Source organism: Triturus cristatus, chromosome 4_1 (genome assembly GCF_964204655.1).
Source record: "Triturus cristatus chromosome 4_1, aTriCri1.1, whole genome shotgun sequence".
Lineage (NCBI taxonomy): Eukaryota > Metazoa > Chordata > Amphibia > Caudata > Salamandridae > Triturus > Triturus cristatus.
In genome coordinates this window covers 267,484,955-267,503,886 of record NC_140585.1, presented here as the reverse complement: position 1 = coordinate 267,503,886, position 18,932 = coordinate 267,484,955, and the positions used below count along the sequence as shown (strand labels likewise).

The 18,932-nt window shown below is 42.9% G+C and overlaps 1 protein-coding gene and 1 long non-coding RNA gene across 2 annotated transcripts in view; one reads left to right on the top strand and one right to left on the bottom strand.

Moving 5' to 3' along the window:
- LOC146854243 (uncharacterized) overlaps window positions 1-18,932 on the bottom strand; it is a 282,957-nt gene that overhangs the window by 135,505 nt on the left and 128,520 nt on the right. The window lies entirely within an intron of this gene.
- LOC146854244 (rho crystallin-like) overlaps window positions 18,080-18,932 on the top strand; it is a 126,553-nt gene continuing 125,700 nt past the window's right edge. Inside the window, exon 1 of the mRNA XM_085652026.1 lies at window positions 18,080-18,305. Within this exon, the coding sequence (XP_085508152.1) occupies window positions 18,120-18,305 (186 nt within the window). The 5' untranslated portion in view covers window positions 18,080-18,119. The remainder of the gene's footprint in view (window positions 18,306-18,932) is intronic.

Genomic DNA, 18,932 nt, shown 5'->3' with positions numbered 1-18,932 from the left:
TTTTACGTGATTTCAAAGGGCACTATGTGTCCCGAGACATGGACGACCGACTGCAGACTTTACCCACACATTTATGGGCACAAGGCCCTACAGATGTTGGTTGCATGAACATTACACCATATCGAGTCACACTAAAGGCAGGAGTGGTACTACCACGAATGCGACAATACAAGTTACCACCAGATGCTGTAGTGGCTTTACTGCAAATCATTGATGAGCTTATTACTCAAGGAGTGGTTGTGGAAACCGACTCCAATGTATGTAATTCACCGATAATTCCGATTCTTAAACGAACTGATCCAAAAGCCCCGCCAGTATATCGATTGGTTATTGATCTGCGCGAATTAAATAAATGTATTGTACCACAATACCCCGTAGTCCCAGACATTTCTTCATTACTGACAGCCATTGATTCCGAAGCAACATTCTTTACTGTAATTGATCTCAAGAATGCCTTTTTCAGCGTCCCAATAGATCCGGAAAGCCAATACTTGTTCGGATTTAGTTTAAATGGACGAAGCTTTAAATTCACACGCGCACGTCAAGGATTCACAGAAAGCCCCAGCATCTATAGCCAAGCACTAAAAAGAGAACTTGACAGTATCCACATGCCAGTCAACACTGCCCTGCTTCAATATGTCGATGATCTGCTGATCACCGCTAGAAGCGAACCTGAATGTGAAAAAGCCTCACTGACGGTTTTACAATTTGTGGCCGAAAAGGGGCACAAGGTGTCCCCTTCTAAGCTGCAATTCTGTGTCCAGCGAGTTGTTTACCTTGGTCACTCGCTGTCCAAGGAGGGAAGGCAGCTTACACCAGATCGCATCCAGTTAATTGCTAACATGCCAATACCCAAGACACAAAAGGAGGTGCGGGCCTTTATAGGCCTCACTTCATATTGTAGGCAGTGGATCCCGCAGTATGCATTTCTAGCAAAACCACTCATTCAGTTGACAACACAGGAGGCAGCCACATCGACTGCTCTCCCTTGGACTCAGGAACATACACAAGCTTTTGAAAGCCTAAAGAAAGCTTTATGTCAAGCACCTGTTTTAGCAACACCATGTTACAATAAACAGTTTACACTCTTTGTTACAGAACGCGAAGGTACTGCCTTGTCAGTACTCACACAGGAACAAGCAGGATCACACAAACCATGTGCTTATTTTTCTAGTACATTAGACCCCGTAGCTCAGGCTCTGCCTGCGTGCCTGAAATCAGTGGCAGCGACAGCTTTAGCAATACGACAAAGCGATGCCATAGTGTTAGGACACCAATTGACAGTACAAGTACCACATGCAGTAGAGGTTCTCCTGAACCGCACACAAACACAACACTTGACTATAGCACGACTCACTGGTTACGAATTAACATTGTTTCAGCCACACATAGAAATCAGACGTTGTAGTACATTGAATCCTGCCACACTGTTACCAGTAAATGGAACAGACCCACTTGCACATGATTGTATTGAAGTTATCACTATCACGACGAAACCCAGACAAGACTTGACAGACGTCCCATTGTCAGACCCAGACCTAACGTTGTATGTAGATGGTTCATGTATGAGAACAAATACAGGAGAGCTAGTGGCCGCTTATGCAGTCACAACAGACACTGAAGTCATTGAAACAAATAGCATAAATACCTTGTCCGCTCAAGCAGCAGAGCTCATCGCTCTGACACAAGCCTGTATTCAAGCCACAAATAAAAAAGTCAACATATATACTGATTCACGTTATGCATTCGGAGTTGTACATGACTTCGGCGTGCTGTGGCGAGAGAGAGGTTATTTAACTTCTCACGGTGCCCACATTCAGCACGGACCCCTCATTCATGCCTTATTAGATGCAATACATCTACCCACTGCAATATCAATTATGAAATGTAAAGCTCATACGAAAGTTACTGACATCATTTCCCAAGGCAATGACCTAGCTGACAGAACAGCTAAACAGACTGCTCAAACTCAAACATCTGACATGACAAAGACAATAGTCCCGACACCAACATATTGCATGATGATTAAGGATCCCGCTCTTGACGTAATTGACATACAGACACATGCTACACCAGATGAAATAAAGAAATGGACTGAATTAGGAGGGATCCAAACGGATCAAGGATGGATGACGAAGGAAAAATCTGTGTGGTTCCTTCCTGATTCGATGGTCCAAGTTATCATTAACACTGTACATAGTCCAGCGCACCTAGGAGAAAAAGCTATGCTAGACAGCATTCAACACATTTGGTTCAACAAACATTTACGAGCAGCAGCTAAACAAAAAGTTCGTACCTGTATGATCTGTTGTCAGTTTAACCCAGGTAAAAGCATTCCCGTAGAACAAGGTGGATTTCAGCCTCCTGATCACCCTTTTGAAGTTCTCCAGATGGATTATATCCAGATGGAACGATGTCGAGGATTCAAATATGTTCTCGTAGTTGTCTGTGCTCTTTCCCGTTGGACAGAGGCATACCTGGTTTCAGATTACACTGCCCCGACTACTGCCAAACAGTTGGTTCGAGAATTCTTCCCACGGTACGGTTTACCACGTGTTGTCTACTCAGATAACGGCCAGCCGTTCTCATCCGAACTAATGAAACACGTTTCACTTTTGTTAGGCTATCAGTGGAGATTTCACTGTGTCCGACACCCCGAGGCAGCAGGTCTCGTGGAACGACATAATCAAACTCTGAAAATTAGATTGTCCAAAATATGTAGAGAGAAAGGTGTCGACTGGGTAGTAGCCTTACCAGTTGCACTCTTTTACATGGGAATGGTAGCACACTCTCGAACAGGGCTATCCCCTTATGAGGTGATCTTCGGTAGACCACCAAATATGTGGGGGACGCCTATACCACGCAAAATAACTGATGTTGACTGTAATATGCTGACAGATTACTTGGCTTCCTTGATGTCTGCACTACAATCTTGTCGTTCACAGGTAGCCGCAGCCTTTCCCGACAACACCGAGGTGAAACCCCATGACGTAATTCCAGGGGACTTGGTGTTAGTGAGGAACTTTGACCGGAAGTCTCAGCTGGATCCTAGGTGGAAATCGCCTCAACTCGTACTGTTAACCACGAGGACAGCCGTGAAGATCGAAGGTCGAAAAGGCTGGATACATTCAAGTCATATCAAGAAATTTCATGGACTACCGTCCGATGTAAACGACACACCTCGCGTGTCTTCACCGATTGACTCAAAGCTTCCTTTGGTTGAACTGAATGACAAGGAACAATATAAACTAAAACTAAGGTCTAACAAGTCAGGCAATTTGATTGTTTAAGTCCTCTCCAAGGTGAATCGGTCGAATTTGTCTCTGACATGTATCCTCTAGACCTGAATAGAGAAAGAAACCGAAAAATGCAGTTGAAACAACATGCGTACTGTAAATCACTGCGTAGTCATTGCACAGTGACGTTATTAATTTTGTTTTTCTTAAGTCTTTTAATAATCACTGCAAGTATATTGTTGCACATATATTATCCTATTTCTAAACATGTTTACAATGTTACTGCTGAACATTCTTTTAGTGAATTACCCCCGCATGAGTTGTCCTATAGATTTGCGCTGCGCAATAACACTTTTATTAGTATGTTACATCATTCCCATCAGGTTAGCAATGCTACAAATTGTTGGATATGTGGCCGACTCCCTCCCTATCAGAACTATAAGGGAATTCTGCCTCTCTTCCCATATCCGTTCACACACAATGGCTCCTGTGGAGCATGGTTTAGTTTAATTAATTCCCTAGATTCGAAGTCTGCAGTTTATCAAGACAACTGGGTATGGGGAAACCTGAACTTAGTTTTGCTCAAAATCTGCTACCCTGACAAGAAGGGACTTCCCAAAAGAACAGGAACTGATCTAGAAAATGAAGTATATGGATTAGGTAATTTTACGCTTAATCTCATGATCCTGAATGTCGAATCCGAAGCTGCACCAATTTTGCCCGCTATGTCAGTATTTCCAGTTAAAGGTGAATTATGTGTAAGAAAGAATGGTTCCATACATATGGGCCATAGTAAATGCACCACTGTAATAGAATTCAGTGATCAAGGCAAGTCTACATTTAGAGCTTCTCGCCATTCCTACTTCATATGTGGTCAGACTGCATATATACGTTTGCCTCTAGATTGGGATGGTACCTGCTACATCGGATTCCTTTTGCCACCTGTTTTCCTAGCTCCTCCTGATTATCATAGAAATACTCATTTAGTACACAATAGAGAACGGAGAGATCTCCCAATAGTCGATTACACTGAGACAGCATGGGAAAAATACACAGATTTCAATAAAGGTCTCTTTCCCTATATAGGTACAGTTACCAATAGTAAGCTGATACGTAGATTAACCAGAACCCTTGAAGCAGTAGTGAACGAAACTATTTCCGCCTTAGGCAATTTAACAGAAGAGCAGTCTGCTATGCGGATTGTTTTGCTTCAAAATCGTCTTGTCCTTGACGTCATCCTGGCCGATAGGGGCGGAGCTTGTAGGGTCATCGGTTCAAGCTGTTGCATTTTCATACCAGAAAATTCGCCATCTGTATATAAAGCCATAACTCGTCTTCATAAGATTGTAAGCCAGATACACCAGAATCCAGGTACCTGGACTTGGTCCGGTTGGTTTTGGAGTGTATTATCTACCTTTGGATGGAGGGTCCTATCCTTCCTAGGTATTGGCTTTCTCATACTATTCAGTTGCTGTTTATGCCTACAATGTGGACCAGCGATTTGTGGTCTGTGTGCCACATCGTGTATTCCACTACCAAGATTTCATTCATCCCGGAAGAAGAAAGAAGATCAAATGATGCTATATGAACAGATCAACGGATTGATGAAGATTGATATCTCTTAAAGGCAAGTAGGGGACAAGGAGGGAATGTGGAAATATGGATTCTTATGGTCAGTTATGTCCCCTATCTTGGACCCCAACGGTTTCATGTATAAACCACAAGTACATGTATGTTTCCTCCAGTTCCAGTTATGAAGACGCAAACACATGTGCGTCCACCGTCAACATGTCCTCTTTCAGATCCGCCATGAATGGGTCGGATATTCCATTCCTAAGTATGAAAGGCCACCGGCTTTATATGGTTCATTTATCCCATTTTACAGTCCAGGCGAGTAGGCCCTGATTCTGCCATCAAGCCTTTTCCTGCCTTCTGCCTCTGAAAGCTCCAGTTTGAGCTCGCATCTGTATCCATGAACTTTGTCCTACTCCCTGCGCGGCTAACGGTGCCTGACTCCAGCCTGTTGCCTGCCAAAACTGTATTTCACCTTCGAGATTATCTGCTCCGCTCCCTATCCAATGCATTCCTGTCTAGTAGTTTAAGTAAACATTCTTCCAGCTACCGAGCAAAGGGCCCGGCTTCTCTGTCTTTATGCAAGTAATTCATAGCCCTGTTACTATGGAAGATTTCTGTCCTCGCATCTAGTGTAGACACTTAGACGCTTGTACACGCACTCACAGTCAGTATAGAATAGATTTTGTTCGAAAGACCTTTCCTTTTGGATAACATAGTTCTTTAAACATATGATGTTAGATATGATTTAGGATTAGGTTGACTTGACCCCCCAGACTTCTGTCTCCACATGTAGAGCTAAATGTCAAGTCCCCTTCACCCCCTAGTTGCACGTCAATTGCACGTCATGCTGCTGCGCGCGCATCTCTGCCAAGTATTTCTGCTGACATTGCGAAATTCTTTTCATGAAACCACCCATTTATGACATCATACCTGATGACGTTCTTTAGTTACGCCCAGTTACACCCACTTTAGTTACGCATGGATGTTTTATCTTAGTTATCAATTGTTACGCCTCCTGCATCTGTTTCACTGTATTACCTATTGTATAAAAATGATGACTTGTCAATAAAGTATGTTCCTTCACTTCCTGAACCTTCGTGGTGATGGAATATGGAGTCCTCAATTCGAATTGATTTTGGAATAAAGCCCGTTCCGAACCTCTAATACCACGGATTCTGCCTCTTATTTTACTGAGCTATTATTATAGATTTTCCGCATCAAATTAAGTACCGGTAATTAAATTATTTACCACATATATGGCGCCCGAATAGGGACACTTTCTCATCTCACGCGCCGGAGGTGCGTTGCAGGCCCGGTCTCCTGTCACAGCTGGACGGACAACAACGCGTACCCACAGGATTTCCTGTATCTCCCTCCTGCCGAGCGGGGGTAACTGAGGCTGCGATCAACACCCAGACGAGGCGGTGAGAAGTGCGAAGTATCCCGACCAGAGCCTAGCTGAGAGAGCAAGATCCGAGGTATACAGAGGCCCACCAGTTCCGAAGTTCCGAAGTTTCGAGTCGAGTCCAGTCCGGTTCAAGTCCAGTTCAGTTCAGTTCCGAGGCCTTCCGTTCCGAGCTACCCGGTGAGTACCATTGTCGGGGAGGCGTTCTGACGTGCACATAGTTTGTGCCGGTCAAGACGGGTTTGGGTACACAAATCCGGTCTGCACTGTTTCAGCAGTGTATCTGTACTGTTTAGCAGTATATCAAGTATGTCTAGTATATAATTCAGAATTATCTAGTTAGTACCGAGTATTATGCTTAGTGACTAGTTCCCTAAATGGCCATCATTGTTTATTCGTTAAACGTTAAATGTTAAAATGTTTTAAATACGTTCTGTATATTGTGGTGTGAATGACTGTTCATTATTGTGTTTTGTGGTATTAAACGTGTTCAAAATTAGGTATCAGATCAGTTCTCAATATGCCGCTCTTTTCGAAATTAAGACAGATCAAAACTAGAAAAGGGGTACTCGAAGAAGCTGTTCCCATTCCTCCTAGGGACACTCCAGGGTACTTCATGTATCATAAACATGGCCTAGACGCCATATTATTTCTTGATTTATGGGTAGACTACACCAAGGAATTACCAGAAAGTCAGAGGTGGCCCGCAGCTGGGACCTGGGATGCAGACTGCATCATGAAGGTAGAGGAAGAATTATGGAAAAAGAAAGCTAGACAGTCACAGAAAGATGCCATTGAATTATGGCGTAAAGAATCATATAGACGTACAGAAAAAGCGCTCAGACAGGAAGAGAAAAGTAAGGAGAATTCAAATAAAGTTCGAGAAAATTTATTAATTGAAGAAGGTACTCGAGTAAAGTCAGAACAAACAGACAGACAAAGAAATGCCCTTATGAATGGTATGTATCCTCTTCTGGCCGAAGGGTTACCTAAGGCTACTCCGGAGATACCAAAAGACTTGCCACCCCCATTGTTTCCGATAAAAGTACATCCCAAAGGGCATCCCAGAACCGCAGAAGATGTTTTCCTTTCCTCTTATTTAGACGACGCAGCTCCCGAGTATGCTAATGCTGCGCCACATAGACCGCCTGCCGAGGGGGTTCAACGCCAAGACCCTCCTCCATCTGTACCTCCGCAACAGCAAACTCCGACACAAGTTCCGGCAAGCACATCTGTTTCTACATCTGTATCCACACCTATGGTTGCTATATCACGTTCAACGAATCCTTTCACATCCAGCACCCCAGGTGGTGCTACCGGAGGTACATCAAACATTTTTTCCACGCCACCCAGAGTAAATAAACTTTCCTTTCAAGAATTAGCCCACCAACGTACGCCCAAACTAGTAACTCCCGACACGCTCAAGGAACTTCTAATAGATTGTAGATATGACCCTGTGCCCGGAAAAGGGGACGAAATGCTGCTGGCATCATTACGTATCCGACGAGCTGCAATATATTTAGGGAAGCTACCAGGAATGACTACACATTTAGAAAATATATATCACTTTGTCCAGTCAGGGCGAGATTCTGAGAGTATCAATAGAGCCTTGGAGTACCAGAAAGTGGAGATCCAGGGGGAACTGTTACGTTTCCTCATAAACTGTGTGATCAGAAATCAAGACCGACCAGGGGTAAATCCGGAAGAAATGCAAATTCTTACCACATGGAGTAGGAATATATCAGAGGGGAGACATGATAAACGATCATGTATAGTAGCTATGTGCCGCAAGATCCGCAAAGAAGTAGAACGAATACACGAAGAAAGATTAGCAGTAGACGAGCTTGAACAAACCGAGGAGGAGGAAGAATTAGAACTACCCACAGGACAGTTAGAAACCATGGCCTATGTAGGTAGAGGAAGATCTTGCAATAATACTAGATGCTTTACTGATCCGATACGTCCGATACGTCCAGATAATAGCAGAAATTTCCAAACTCCTATAATAAATATAAGGTCCCCCGAACATTCGTTCCAAGCCGCTGACAAATTACTCCGAGAACGAAGGGGTTATCATATACTCGATTCTATGGACGAACAAGAATTAGCCAGGTCAGCCGTTCATTGGGTTGATGTCCCGGAAAATATAGTGATGATACATTAGCGCACACGTTTTTGAACCTCGCCCCAGATGAACAGCGTTTAGCTGGTATCTATATGATTCAACAACTCCTTATATTATATAAAAGCCAACACTCCGATCCTGGCCCCTTACCTGATATATTGACTGAATTACTCACGAATAAATGGAGAGGTTCAGGTACTGAGTTAATTAGGGAAATACTAGAATCCAGAAAGCAGTACATTCTTTTTGTATGCCCCGAACATGTCTCACTGCCCATCAAGGAAAGAACGACGTATTATATGGATAGACAGAATCCCTTATGCGAAGTGCACCCGATAAAAGGTGAGGACAATCAGTTTAAACGTGTGTTTGTATACACACCCATATCTAAAATAGAACTATTGGAAATGAAGAAGGTGGTACCCAGTCATGACAAAGACCCAGCGGGTTTCCACCGTGAAATTAAAGACATGTTGCTCATGGGAGAATATACCTATCCAGACATTATGACAATATTGAAGGTATTAATGCCTGCGGGCATTTACGAAAAACTCAAGGAAAAGGATTGGGAGGTGGGAGACCAAAAGATAGATTGGACAGCATTAGAAAACGAAGAAAAAGCTCGAGGTCCAGGTGCAGGGCTTGGGGAAAAGACCAAAACACTACCAGGTTTACTAGTACAGGTACTGCCACGTTTATTAACTACGAAAAAGGAAGACTGGGGTGCAATATCAGCCTGTAAACAAAAACCAGATGAGGACACTAGTGATTTCTATGCCCGATTCGAAAAATGTTTTGGTATAAATAGTGGAATAAAAGCAAGTAGCGAATCGTATCCACATCTGTTTGTGACAAAGTTAGTTGAAAATTCCTTGCCCCAAGTTAAGAATAGAGTATTGAAATTCGAGAGCACCTGGCAAGGTAACACTCCGTCACAAATGTTACAAATGTTACAGTACCATCACAATAGAATTAGAGAGGAACAAGAACATGAACAAAGACGCATGAAAGACACGAAAATGAAAATGCTAGTTTCCCAGACAGTTCCAGCTGACGGTCATAAAAAGGGTATGACACAGTCCAGTGTTTCAACAGGTCCTGTAAAAGGGACATGCAACTATTGTAAACAGCCAGGTCATTATGTACACGATTGTCCAGTTTTAAAACATAATATCGCCATAGGTAATACAAAAGAAAGACCACGGCCACTTAGACAGGATCAGAACCAACAAGGAGCCCCGCAGCATGCACAGTCCATGCCAGCTCCGCAACAGTCTATGCCAGCTCCACCACCGCAGCCTATTGCTGCCACACAAACAACGACACGACAAATGTACCAGACCGCACAGTATGACTATCCTGATTATCAACGATACTCATGAAACAGCCTAGAGAAGGAAGTTGGCTTACCCCTTATCGAGGTCCCTGTAGATCAAGAAGGACCTTATGTACACAGTGAACTATTAGGCCAAGATAGAAAATTTTTACTTGATACAGGGGCAAGCCGAACAACAATAAAACGAAGTGAAGTTCCAGGGGCACCCCTCTCAGGCTCACAGAATATTTCCCTTGGCTTTTCAGGAAAACCTATCGTTAACGAAGTATCCCAGCCTCTTCCACTTACGATTGGTCCCTTGACACGAACTACAGATTTATTACTTACTAAATCATGTCCAGAAAACTTGTTAGGTATAAAAACATTGAAAGCTCTAGGAGCTATAATGTGTTGTTCTCCGGAAGGAGTAAGATTGTTTTTACGTGATTTCAAAGGGCACTATGTGTCCCGAGACATGGACGACCGACTGCAGACTTTACCCACACATTTATGGGCACAAGGCCCTACAGATGTTGGTTGCATGAACATTACACCATATCGAGTCACACTAAAGGCAGGAGTGGTACTACCACGAATGCGACAATAAAAGTTACCACCAGATGCTGTAGTGGCTTTACTGCAAATCATTGATGAGCTTATTACTCAAGGAGTGGTTGTGGAAACCGACTCCAATGTATGTAATTCACCGATAATTCCGATTCTTAAACGAACTGATCCAAAAGCCCCGCCAGTATATCGATTGGTTATTGATCTGCGCGAATTAAATAAATGTATTGTACCACAATACCCCGTAGTCCCAGACATTTCTTCATTACTGACAGCCATTGATTCCGAAGCAACATTCTTTACTGTAATTGATCTCAAGAATGCCTTTTTCAGCGTCCCAATAGATCCGGAAAGCCAATACTTGTTCGGATTTAGTTTAAATGGACGAAGCTTTAAATTCACACGCGCACCTCAAGGATTCACAGAAAGCCCCAGCATCTATAGCCAAGCACTAAAAAGAGAACTTGACAGTATCCACATGCCAGTCAACACTGCCCTGCTTCAATATGTCGATGATCTGCTGATCACCGCTAGAAGCGAACCTGAATGTGAAAAAGCCTCACTGACGGTTTTACAATTTTTGGCCGAAAAGGGGCACAAGGTGTCCCCTTCTAAGCTGCAATTCTGTGTCCAGCGAGTTGTTTACCTTGGTCACTCGCTGTCCAAGGAGGGAAGGCAGCTTACACCAGATCGCATCCAGTTAATTGCTAACATGCAAATACCCAAGACACAAAAGGAGGTGCGGGCATTTATAGGCCTCACTTCATATTGTAGGCAGTGGATCCCGCAGTATGCATTTCTAGCAAAACCACTCATTCAGTTGACAACACAGGAGGCAGCCACATTGACTGCTCTCCCTTGGACTCAGGAACATACACAAGCTTTTGAAAGCCTAAAGAAAGCTTTATGTCAAGCACCTGTTTTAGCAACACCATGTTACAATAAACAGTTTACACTCTTTGTTACAGAACGCGAAGGTACTGCCTTGTCAGTACTCACACAGGAACAAGCAGGATCACACAAACCATGTGCTTATTTTTCTAGTACATTAGACCCCGTAGCTCAGGCTCTGCCTGCGTGCCTGAAATCAGTGGCAGCGACAGCTTTAGCAATACGACAAAGCGATGCCATAGTGTTAGGACACCAATTGACAGTACAAGTACCACATGCAGTAGAGGTTCTCCTGAACCGCACACAAACACAACACTTGACTATAGCACGACTCACTGGTTACGAATTAACATTGTTTCAGCCACACATAGAAATCAGACGTTGTAGTACATTGAATCCTGCCACACTGTTACCAGTAAATGGAACAGACCCACTTGCACATGATTGTATTGAAGTTATCACTATCACGACGAAACCCAGACAAGACTTGACAGACGTCCCATTGTCAGACCCAGACCTAACGTTGTATGTAGATGGTTCATGTATGAGAACAAATACAGGAGAGCTAGTGGCCGCTTATGCAGTCACAACAGACACTGAAGTCATTGAAACAAATAGCATAAATACCTTGTCCGCTCAAGCAGCAGAGCTCATCGCTCTGACACAAGCCTGTATTCAAGCCACAAATAAAAAAGTCAACATATATACTGATTCACGTTATGCATTCGGAGTTGTACATGACTTCGGCGTGCTGTGGCGAGAGAGAGGTTATTTAACTTCTCACGGTGCCCACATTCAGCACGGACCCCTCATTCATGCCTTATTAGATGCAATACATCTACCCACTGCAATATCAATTATGAAATGTAAAGCTCATACGAAAGTTACTGATATCATTTCCCAAGGCAATGACCTAGCTGACAGAACAGCTAAACAGACTGCTCAAACTCAAACATCTGACATGACAAAGACAATAGTCCCGACACCAACATATTGCATGATGATTAAGGATCCCGCTCTTGACGTAATTGACATACAGACACATGCTACACCAGATGAAATAAAGAAATGGACTGAATTAGGAGGGATCCAAACGGATCAAGGATGGATGACGAAGGAAAAATCTGTGTGGTTCCTTCCTGATTCGATGGTCCAAGTTATCATTAACACTGTACATAGTCCAGCGCACCTAGGAGAAAAAGCTATGCTAGACAGCATTCAACACATTTGGTTCAACAAACATTTACGAGCAGCAGCTAAACAAAAAGTTCGTACCTGTATGATCTGTTGTCAGTTTAACCCAGGTAAAAGCATTCCCGTAGAACAAGGTGGATTTCAGCCTCCTGATCACCCTTTTGAAGTTCTCCAGATGGATTATATCCAGATGGAACGATGTCGAGGATTCAAATATGTTCTCGTAGTTGTCTGTGCTCTTTCCCGTTGGACAGAGGCATACCCGGTTTCAGATTACACTGCCCCGACTACTGCCAAACAGTTGGTTCGAGAATTCTTCCCACGGTAGGTTTACCACGTGTTGTCTACTCAGATAACGGCCAGCCGTTCTCATCCGAACTAATGAAACACGTTTCACTTTTGTTAGGCTATCAGTGGAGATTTCACTGTGTCCGACACCCCGAGGCAGCAGGTCTCGTGGAACGACATAATCAAACTCTGAAAATTAGATTGTCCAAAATATGTAGAGAGAAAGGTGTCGACTGGGTAGTAGCCTTACCAGTTGCACTCTTTTACATGAGAATGGTAGCACACTCTCGAACAGGGCTATCCCCTTATGAGGTGATCTTCGGTAGACCACCAAATATGTGGGGGACGCCTATACCACGCAAAATAACTGATGTTGACTGTAATATGCTGACAGATTACTTGGCTTCCTTGATGTCTGCACTACAATCTTATCGTTCACAGGTAGCCGCAGCCTTTCCCGACAACACCGAGGTGAAACCCCATGACGTAATTCCAGGGGACTTGGTGTTAGTGAGGAACTTTGACCGGAAGTCTCAGCTGGATCCTAGGTGGAAATCGCCTCAACTCGTACTGTTAACCACGAGGACAGCCGTGAAGATCGAAGGTCGAAAAGGCTGGATACATTCAAGTCATATCAAGAAATTTCATGGACTACCGTCCGATGTAAACGACACACCTCGCGTGTCTTCACCGATTGACTCAAAGCTTCCTTTGGTTGAACTGAATGACAAGGAACAATATAAACTAAAACTAAGGTCTAAAAAGTCAGGCAATTTGATTGTTTAAGTCCTCTCCAAGGTGAATCGGTCGAATTTGTCTCTGACATGTATCCTCTAGACCTGAATAGAGAAAGAAACCGAAAAATGCAGTTGAAACAACATGCGTACAGTAAATCACTGCGTAGTCATTGCACAGTGACGTTATTAATTTTGTTTTTCTTAAGTCTTTTAATAATCACTGCAAGTATATTGTTGCACATATATTATCCTATTTCTAAACATGTTTACAATGTTACTGCTGAACATTCTTTTAGTGAATTACCCCCGCATGAGTTGTCCTATAGATTTGCGCTGCGCAATAACACTTTTATTAGTATGTTACATCATTCCCATCAGGTTAGCAATGCTACAAATTGTTGGATATGTGGCCGACTCCCTCCCTATCAGAACTATAGGGGAATTCTGCCTCTCTTCCCATATCCGTTCACACACAATGGCTCCTGTGGAGCATGGTTTAGTTTAATTAATTCCCTAGATTCGAAGTCTGCAGTTTATCAAGACAACTGGGTATGGGGAAACCTGAACTTAGTTTTGCTCAAAATCTGCTACCCTGACAAGAAGGGACTTCCCAAAAGAACAGGAACTGATCTAGAAAATGAAGTATATGGATTAGGTAATTTTACGCTTAATCTCATGATCCTGAATGTCGAATCCGAAGCTGCACCAATTTTGCCCGCTATGTCAGTATTTCCAGTTAAAGGTGAATTATGTGTAAGAAAGAATGGTTCCATACATATGGGCCATAGTAAATGCACCACTGTAATAGAATTCAGTGATCAAGGCAAGTCTACATTTAGAGCTTCTCGCCATTCCTACTTCATATGTGGTCAGACTGCATATATACGTTTGCCTCTAGATTGGGATGGTACCTGCTACATCGGATTCCTTTTGCCACCTGTTTTCCTAGCTCCTCCTGATTATCATAGAAATACTCATTTAGTACACAATAGAGAACGGAGAGATCTCCCAATAGTCGATTACACTGAGACAGCATGGGAAAAATACACAGATTTCAATAAAGGTCTCTTTCCCTATATAGGTACAGTTACCAATAGTAAGCTGATACGTAGATTAACCAGAACCCTTGAAGCAGTAGTGAACGAAACTATTTCCGCCTTAGGCAATTTAACAGAAGAGCAGTCTGCTATGCGGATTGTTGTGCTTCAAAATCGTCTTGTCCTTGACGTCATCCTGGCCGATAGGGGCGGAGCTTGTAGGGTCATCGGATCAAGCTGTTGCATTTTCATACCAGAAAATTCGCCATCTGTATATAAAGCCATAACTCGTCTTCATAAGATTGTAAGCCAGATACACCAGAATCCAGGTACCTGGACTTGGTCCGGTTGGTTTTGGAGTGTATTATCTACCTTTGGATGGAGGGTCCTATCCTTCCTAGGTATTGGCTTTCTCATACTATTCAGTTGCTGTTTATGCCTACAATGTGGACCAGCGATTTGTGGTCTGTGTGCCACATCGTGTATTCCACTACCAAGATTTCATTCATCCCGGAAGAAGAAAGAAGAACAAATGATGCTATATGAACAGATCAACGGATTGATGAAGATTGATATCTCTTAAAGGCAAGTAGGGGACAAGGAGGGAATGTGGAAATATGGATTCTTATGGTCAGTTATGTCCCCTATCTTGGACCCCAACGGTTTCATGTATAAACCACAAGTACATGTATGTTTCCTCCAGTTCCAGTTATGAAGACGCAAACACATGTGCGTCCACCGTCAACATGTCCTCTTTCAGATCCGCCATGAATGGGTCGGATATTCCATTCCTAAGTATGAAAGGCCACCGGCTTTATATGGTTCATTTATCCCATTTTACAGTCCAGGCGAGTAGGCCCTGATTCTGCCATCAAGCCTTTTCCTGCCTTCTGCCTCTGAAAGCTCCAGTTTGAGCTCGCATCTGTATCCATGAACTTTGTCCTACTCCCTGCGCGGCTAACGGTGCCTGACTCCAGCCTGTTGCCTGCCAAAACTGTATTTCACCTTCGAGATTATCTGCTCCGCTCCCTATCCAATGCATTCCTGTCTAGTAGTTTAAGTAAACATTCTTCCAGCTACCGAGCAAAGGGCCCGGCTTCTCTGTCTTTATGCAAGTAATTCATAGCCCTGTTACTATGGAAGATTTCTGTCCTCGCATCTAGTGTAGACACTTAGACGCTTGTACACGCACTCACAGTCAGTATAGAATAGATTTTGTTCGAAAGACCTTTCCTTTTGGATAACATAGTTCTTTAAACATATGATGTTAGATATGATTTAGGATTAGGTTGACTTGACCCCCCAGACTTCTGTCTCCACATGTAGAGCTAAATGTCAAGTCCCCTTCACCCCCTAGTTGCACGTCAATTGCACGTCATGCTGCTGCGCGCGCATCTCTGCCAAGTATTTCTGCTGACATTGCGAAATTCTTTTCATGAAACCACCCATTTATGACATCATACCTGATGACGTTCTTTAGTTACGCCCAGTTACACCCACTTTAGTTACGCATGGATGTTTTATCTTAGTTATCAATTGTTACGCCTCCTGCATCTGTTTCACTGTATTACCTATTGTATAAAAATGATGACTTGTCAATAAAGTATGTTCCTTCACTTCCTGAACCTTCGTGGTGATGGAATATGGAGTCCTCAATTCGAATTGATTTTGGAATAAAGCCCGTTCCGAACCTCTAATACCACGGATTCTGCCTCTTATTTTACTGAGCTATTATTATAGATTTTCCGCATCAAATTAAGTACCGGTAATTAAATTATTTACCACAACACTTACCTTTATCCTAATTGTACGGGCGATGCTTCTGGCAGCGGCCTGCTTGGCCCTGCCCTGTAAATAATTCCCCCTGTATATGATTACCAGTGCCGGTTGGCACAATAATTATGCAACTGTGATTACATTCTGACGTTTTTATTTCACAATACACAAGTTATTTTCACATCACCTGGTGTGGTCTCGTTTTGTAGTATGCCTGGTGTGTCGCCTGTGAGGGTGCTGTGCAGATGCTTTACACAATGCCCTGGAATTTGGCCTACCCGCTCTGCACCACGCTACCCCGTTTCTAACAGTTACCTATACAGTGGTGAATTGCAAGTTCCATGTCATAAAACAATAAAATCTAAATTTATGGGGTTCAATACCATGAGTAAAACAAAGGTTTTTTTGTTTGTATCTTGGGATTTGTAGTCCTTTTGATCCTGCTATAAACACAGGACTAGATGTCTCACAAATCAAAGAAACATCTTGGCCTGGTTTAGATACTCATGCACAGACCTGGGAAATTTGAGTGCTTTTGAATTCATGTTATAATTTCCTCAGAGTTTGTTTTTGTTTTCAACATTCAATCCATATAACATATCTAGGCATATGCAAAATTTGAGTAATTTGCTTTTGCATGACTACGTGAAATTTCAGCACAATTACACAAAATTGCACATAATTATGTGAAATTCAAATTCATCACATTTTACTAAATTTTAGCACAAACTGCATCCTTCAATCATTTTTTGGTGCACAGATGCAGTTAAACAAATAACCTGAGAAACAGCTGCTCATGTATATTTGCAGTACATTTTTACTGAGAATGGTGAGTTTCGTGCTAAACTTTTACCGCAAATGGTGTGTAGTAAGACGCAGTCGCGTACTGCCGTTATTCTCAGGAATTAAGTTTAAAGCAAACAATTCCTGAAATTGCGTGAATTATGCTGGTGTAATTTAAATTTCGCATGGGGCTAAATATATCCATTCTGATCATGGCTTAACTCTTCCTCCTACTTTTAACTTTTTATTCATTCCAGGGTCACATTTGCATTGATCAACAAAAGGAAGACAATTCTAGCACTCACAGCATCAGAGCACATCAGCCATCAACCTATTTCACATGTTTCAGAATGTCGTCTGATATTTAAGCAGAAATATTCTTATTTCGGGGTTAAGCATTGTTTTCTCCCGTCTTTTGGCCTCTTTTAAATCCAAAACTCGACTGGTGGAAGTTGTTCACTTGCATTTTTGATGCTGTAATATTGAGTTCAGCCGCACTGCACAGTACACAAAGATGGGCAGATGTGTTGTCAAAAAAGTGTTAAACGCAGAGTCGCACTAATTGTACTGATGACAGAACGCTCAGAGAAGAGCCACGGTGTGAGCAAATTAAAAAGATTCACAATAAATAACCACTATAATTTCAACAACGAAAAAAATTAGAATGTGGAATCCATGAAATAAGAGTTCAATTATGTAATGTGGCCGTTATTTGCGCTTCCATACAGTGAGCATCTCTTCGTTTTCTCCTTGAAAATGTATTCCATACTTTCACTTCGTGCATGCCTCGTTCTATTCTTTCACTCCGTGCCTCGAAAACTTACTCCATTATTTCACTCCATACATGCCTCGAAAATATACTTCATTCTTTCACTCCGTGCATGCGTATAATTTTTTATCTATTTCACGTTTCCTTCTTTGTTCTACTCGAGATTTGCTTCCTGTCTCTTCATTTACAGCATTGACTCTTATTAAAGAAACGTCGGGTAATTCATTGCTTCCTGTCTCTTCATGTGCAGCATTTATTTACTCCTAAATTAAAGAAACGTGAGTAATTGCTTTAGCTCTGTTTGGTATCCAGTGAAAGCGTGTCACCCCTCACTTAGCCCGAGCAGAGATCGACTGCTTTTGTCTGATCCTGCCCAGGCTGAGTTTATTCTCCGAGTCCGAAGACAGCCGAAGAGCAGGGGATGCCAGATATTACTCAACACCGGCTGCCTGGAGAGCGTCCGGTTTGTAGTAGGCAGAAGCGCCGGGCACACCTCGCCCCCTCTGCTTCAGGCAAGGTCATGGCTTTCACCAAGGACACTCGTGTTCAGCTGAACGATGGGCACGCCATGCCAGTGCTGGGACTTGGCACCTACGCCGCCAAGACCGTAGGTTTGGTTTATATTTTTCTCCTTTCTCATGGCGATACTAGAGTCATCACAGCAGGTCAAGGAAGGACCGAGTGTTGGAGTCTCTGCTTTGAGAGTTTGTGTTTCACTCTCAAGTTACAGAGTGGTGGGGGCAGGGCCGGCTTTAGGGCGGTGCGACCGGAGCCACCGCACCGGGTGCTGGCTTGCTGGTGGCGCCGTGTTTGAAAGTTTATTATGCTTTTGAAGCACCTGTTGCAGCAATTACCAGGCCTCACATAAATGTCAAGAAAACTCGTGTGATTAATTATCTTCCTGGAGAGAGATCAGCGTTTTGTATAGTTGAGGTTTTGACTTCGGTGAAGTTAGTGCAGAGGGTTAATATGCCTGCTGCAAAGAACGTGTACCAAGTAGATCACAGAGTGCGTATGATGTAAACAGATCAGCAGGTTACTGCTTTCAAAAGAGACATCCTTTTGTAACTTGCAATTTATAGCTTAAAGTCCTAATATAGAACAGCGAGCTATTAACTTTCATCCCAGAACTGCATACACACTGCAAAGTATACATTGTTAGAGCATTGATTAATGTTGCAAAAAGGGTTAATTTGGCTTGGAATCGATTCTTATAATTAAAGAAAACTCCCAA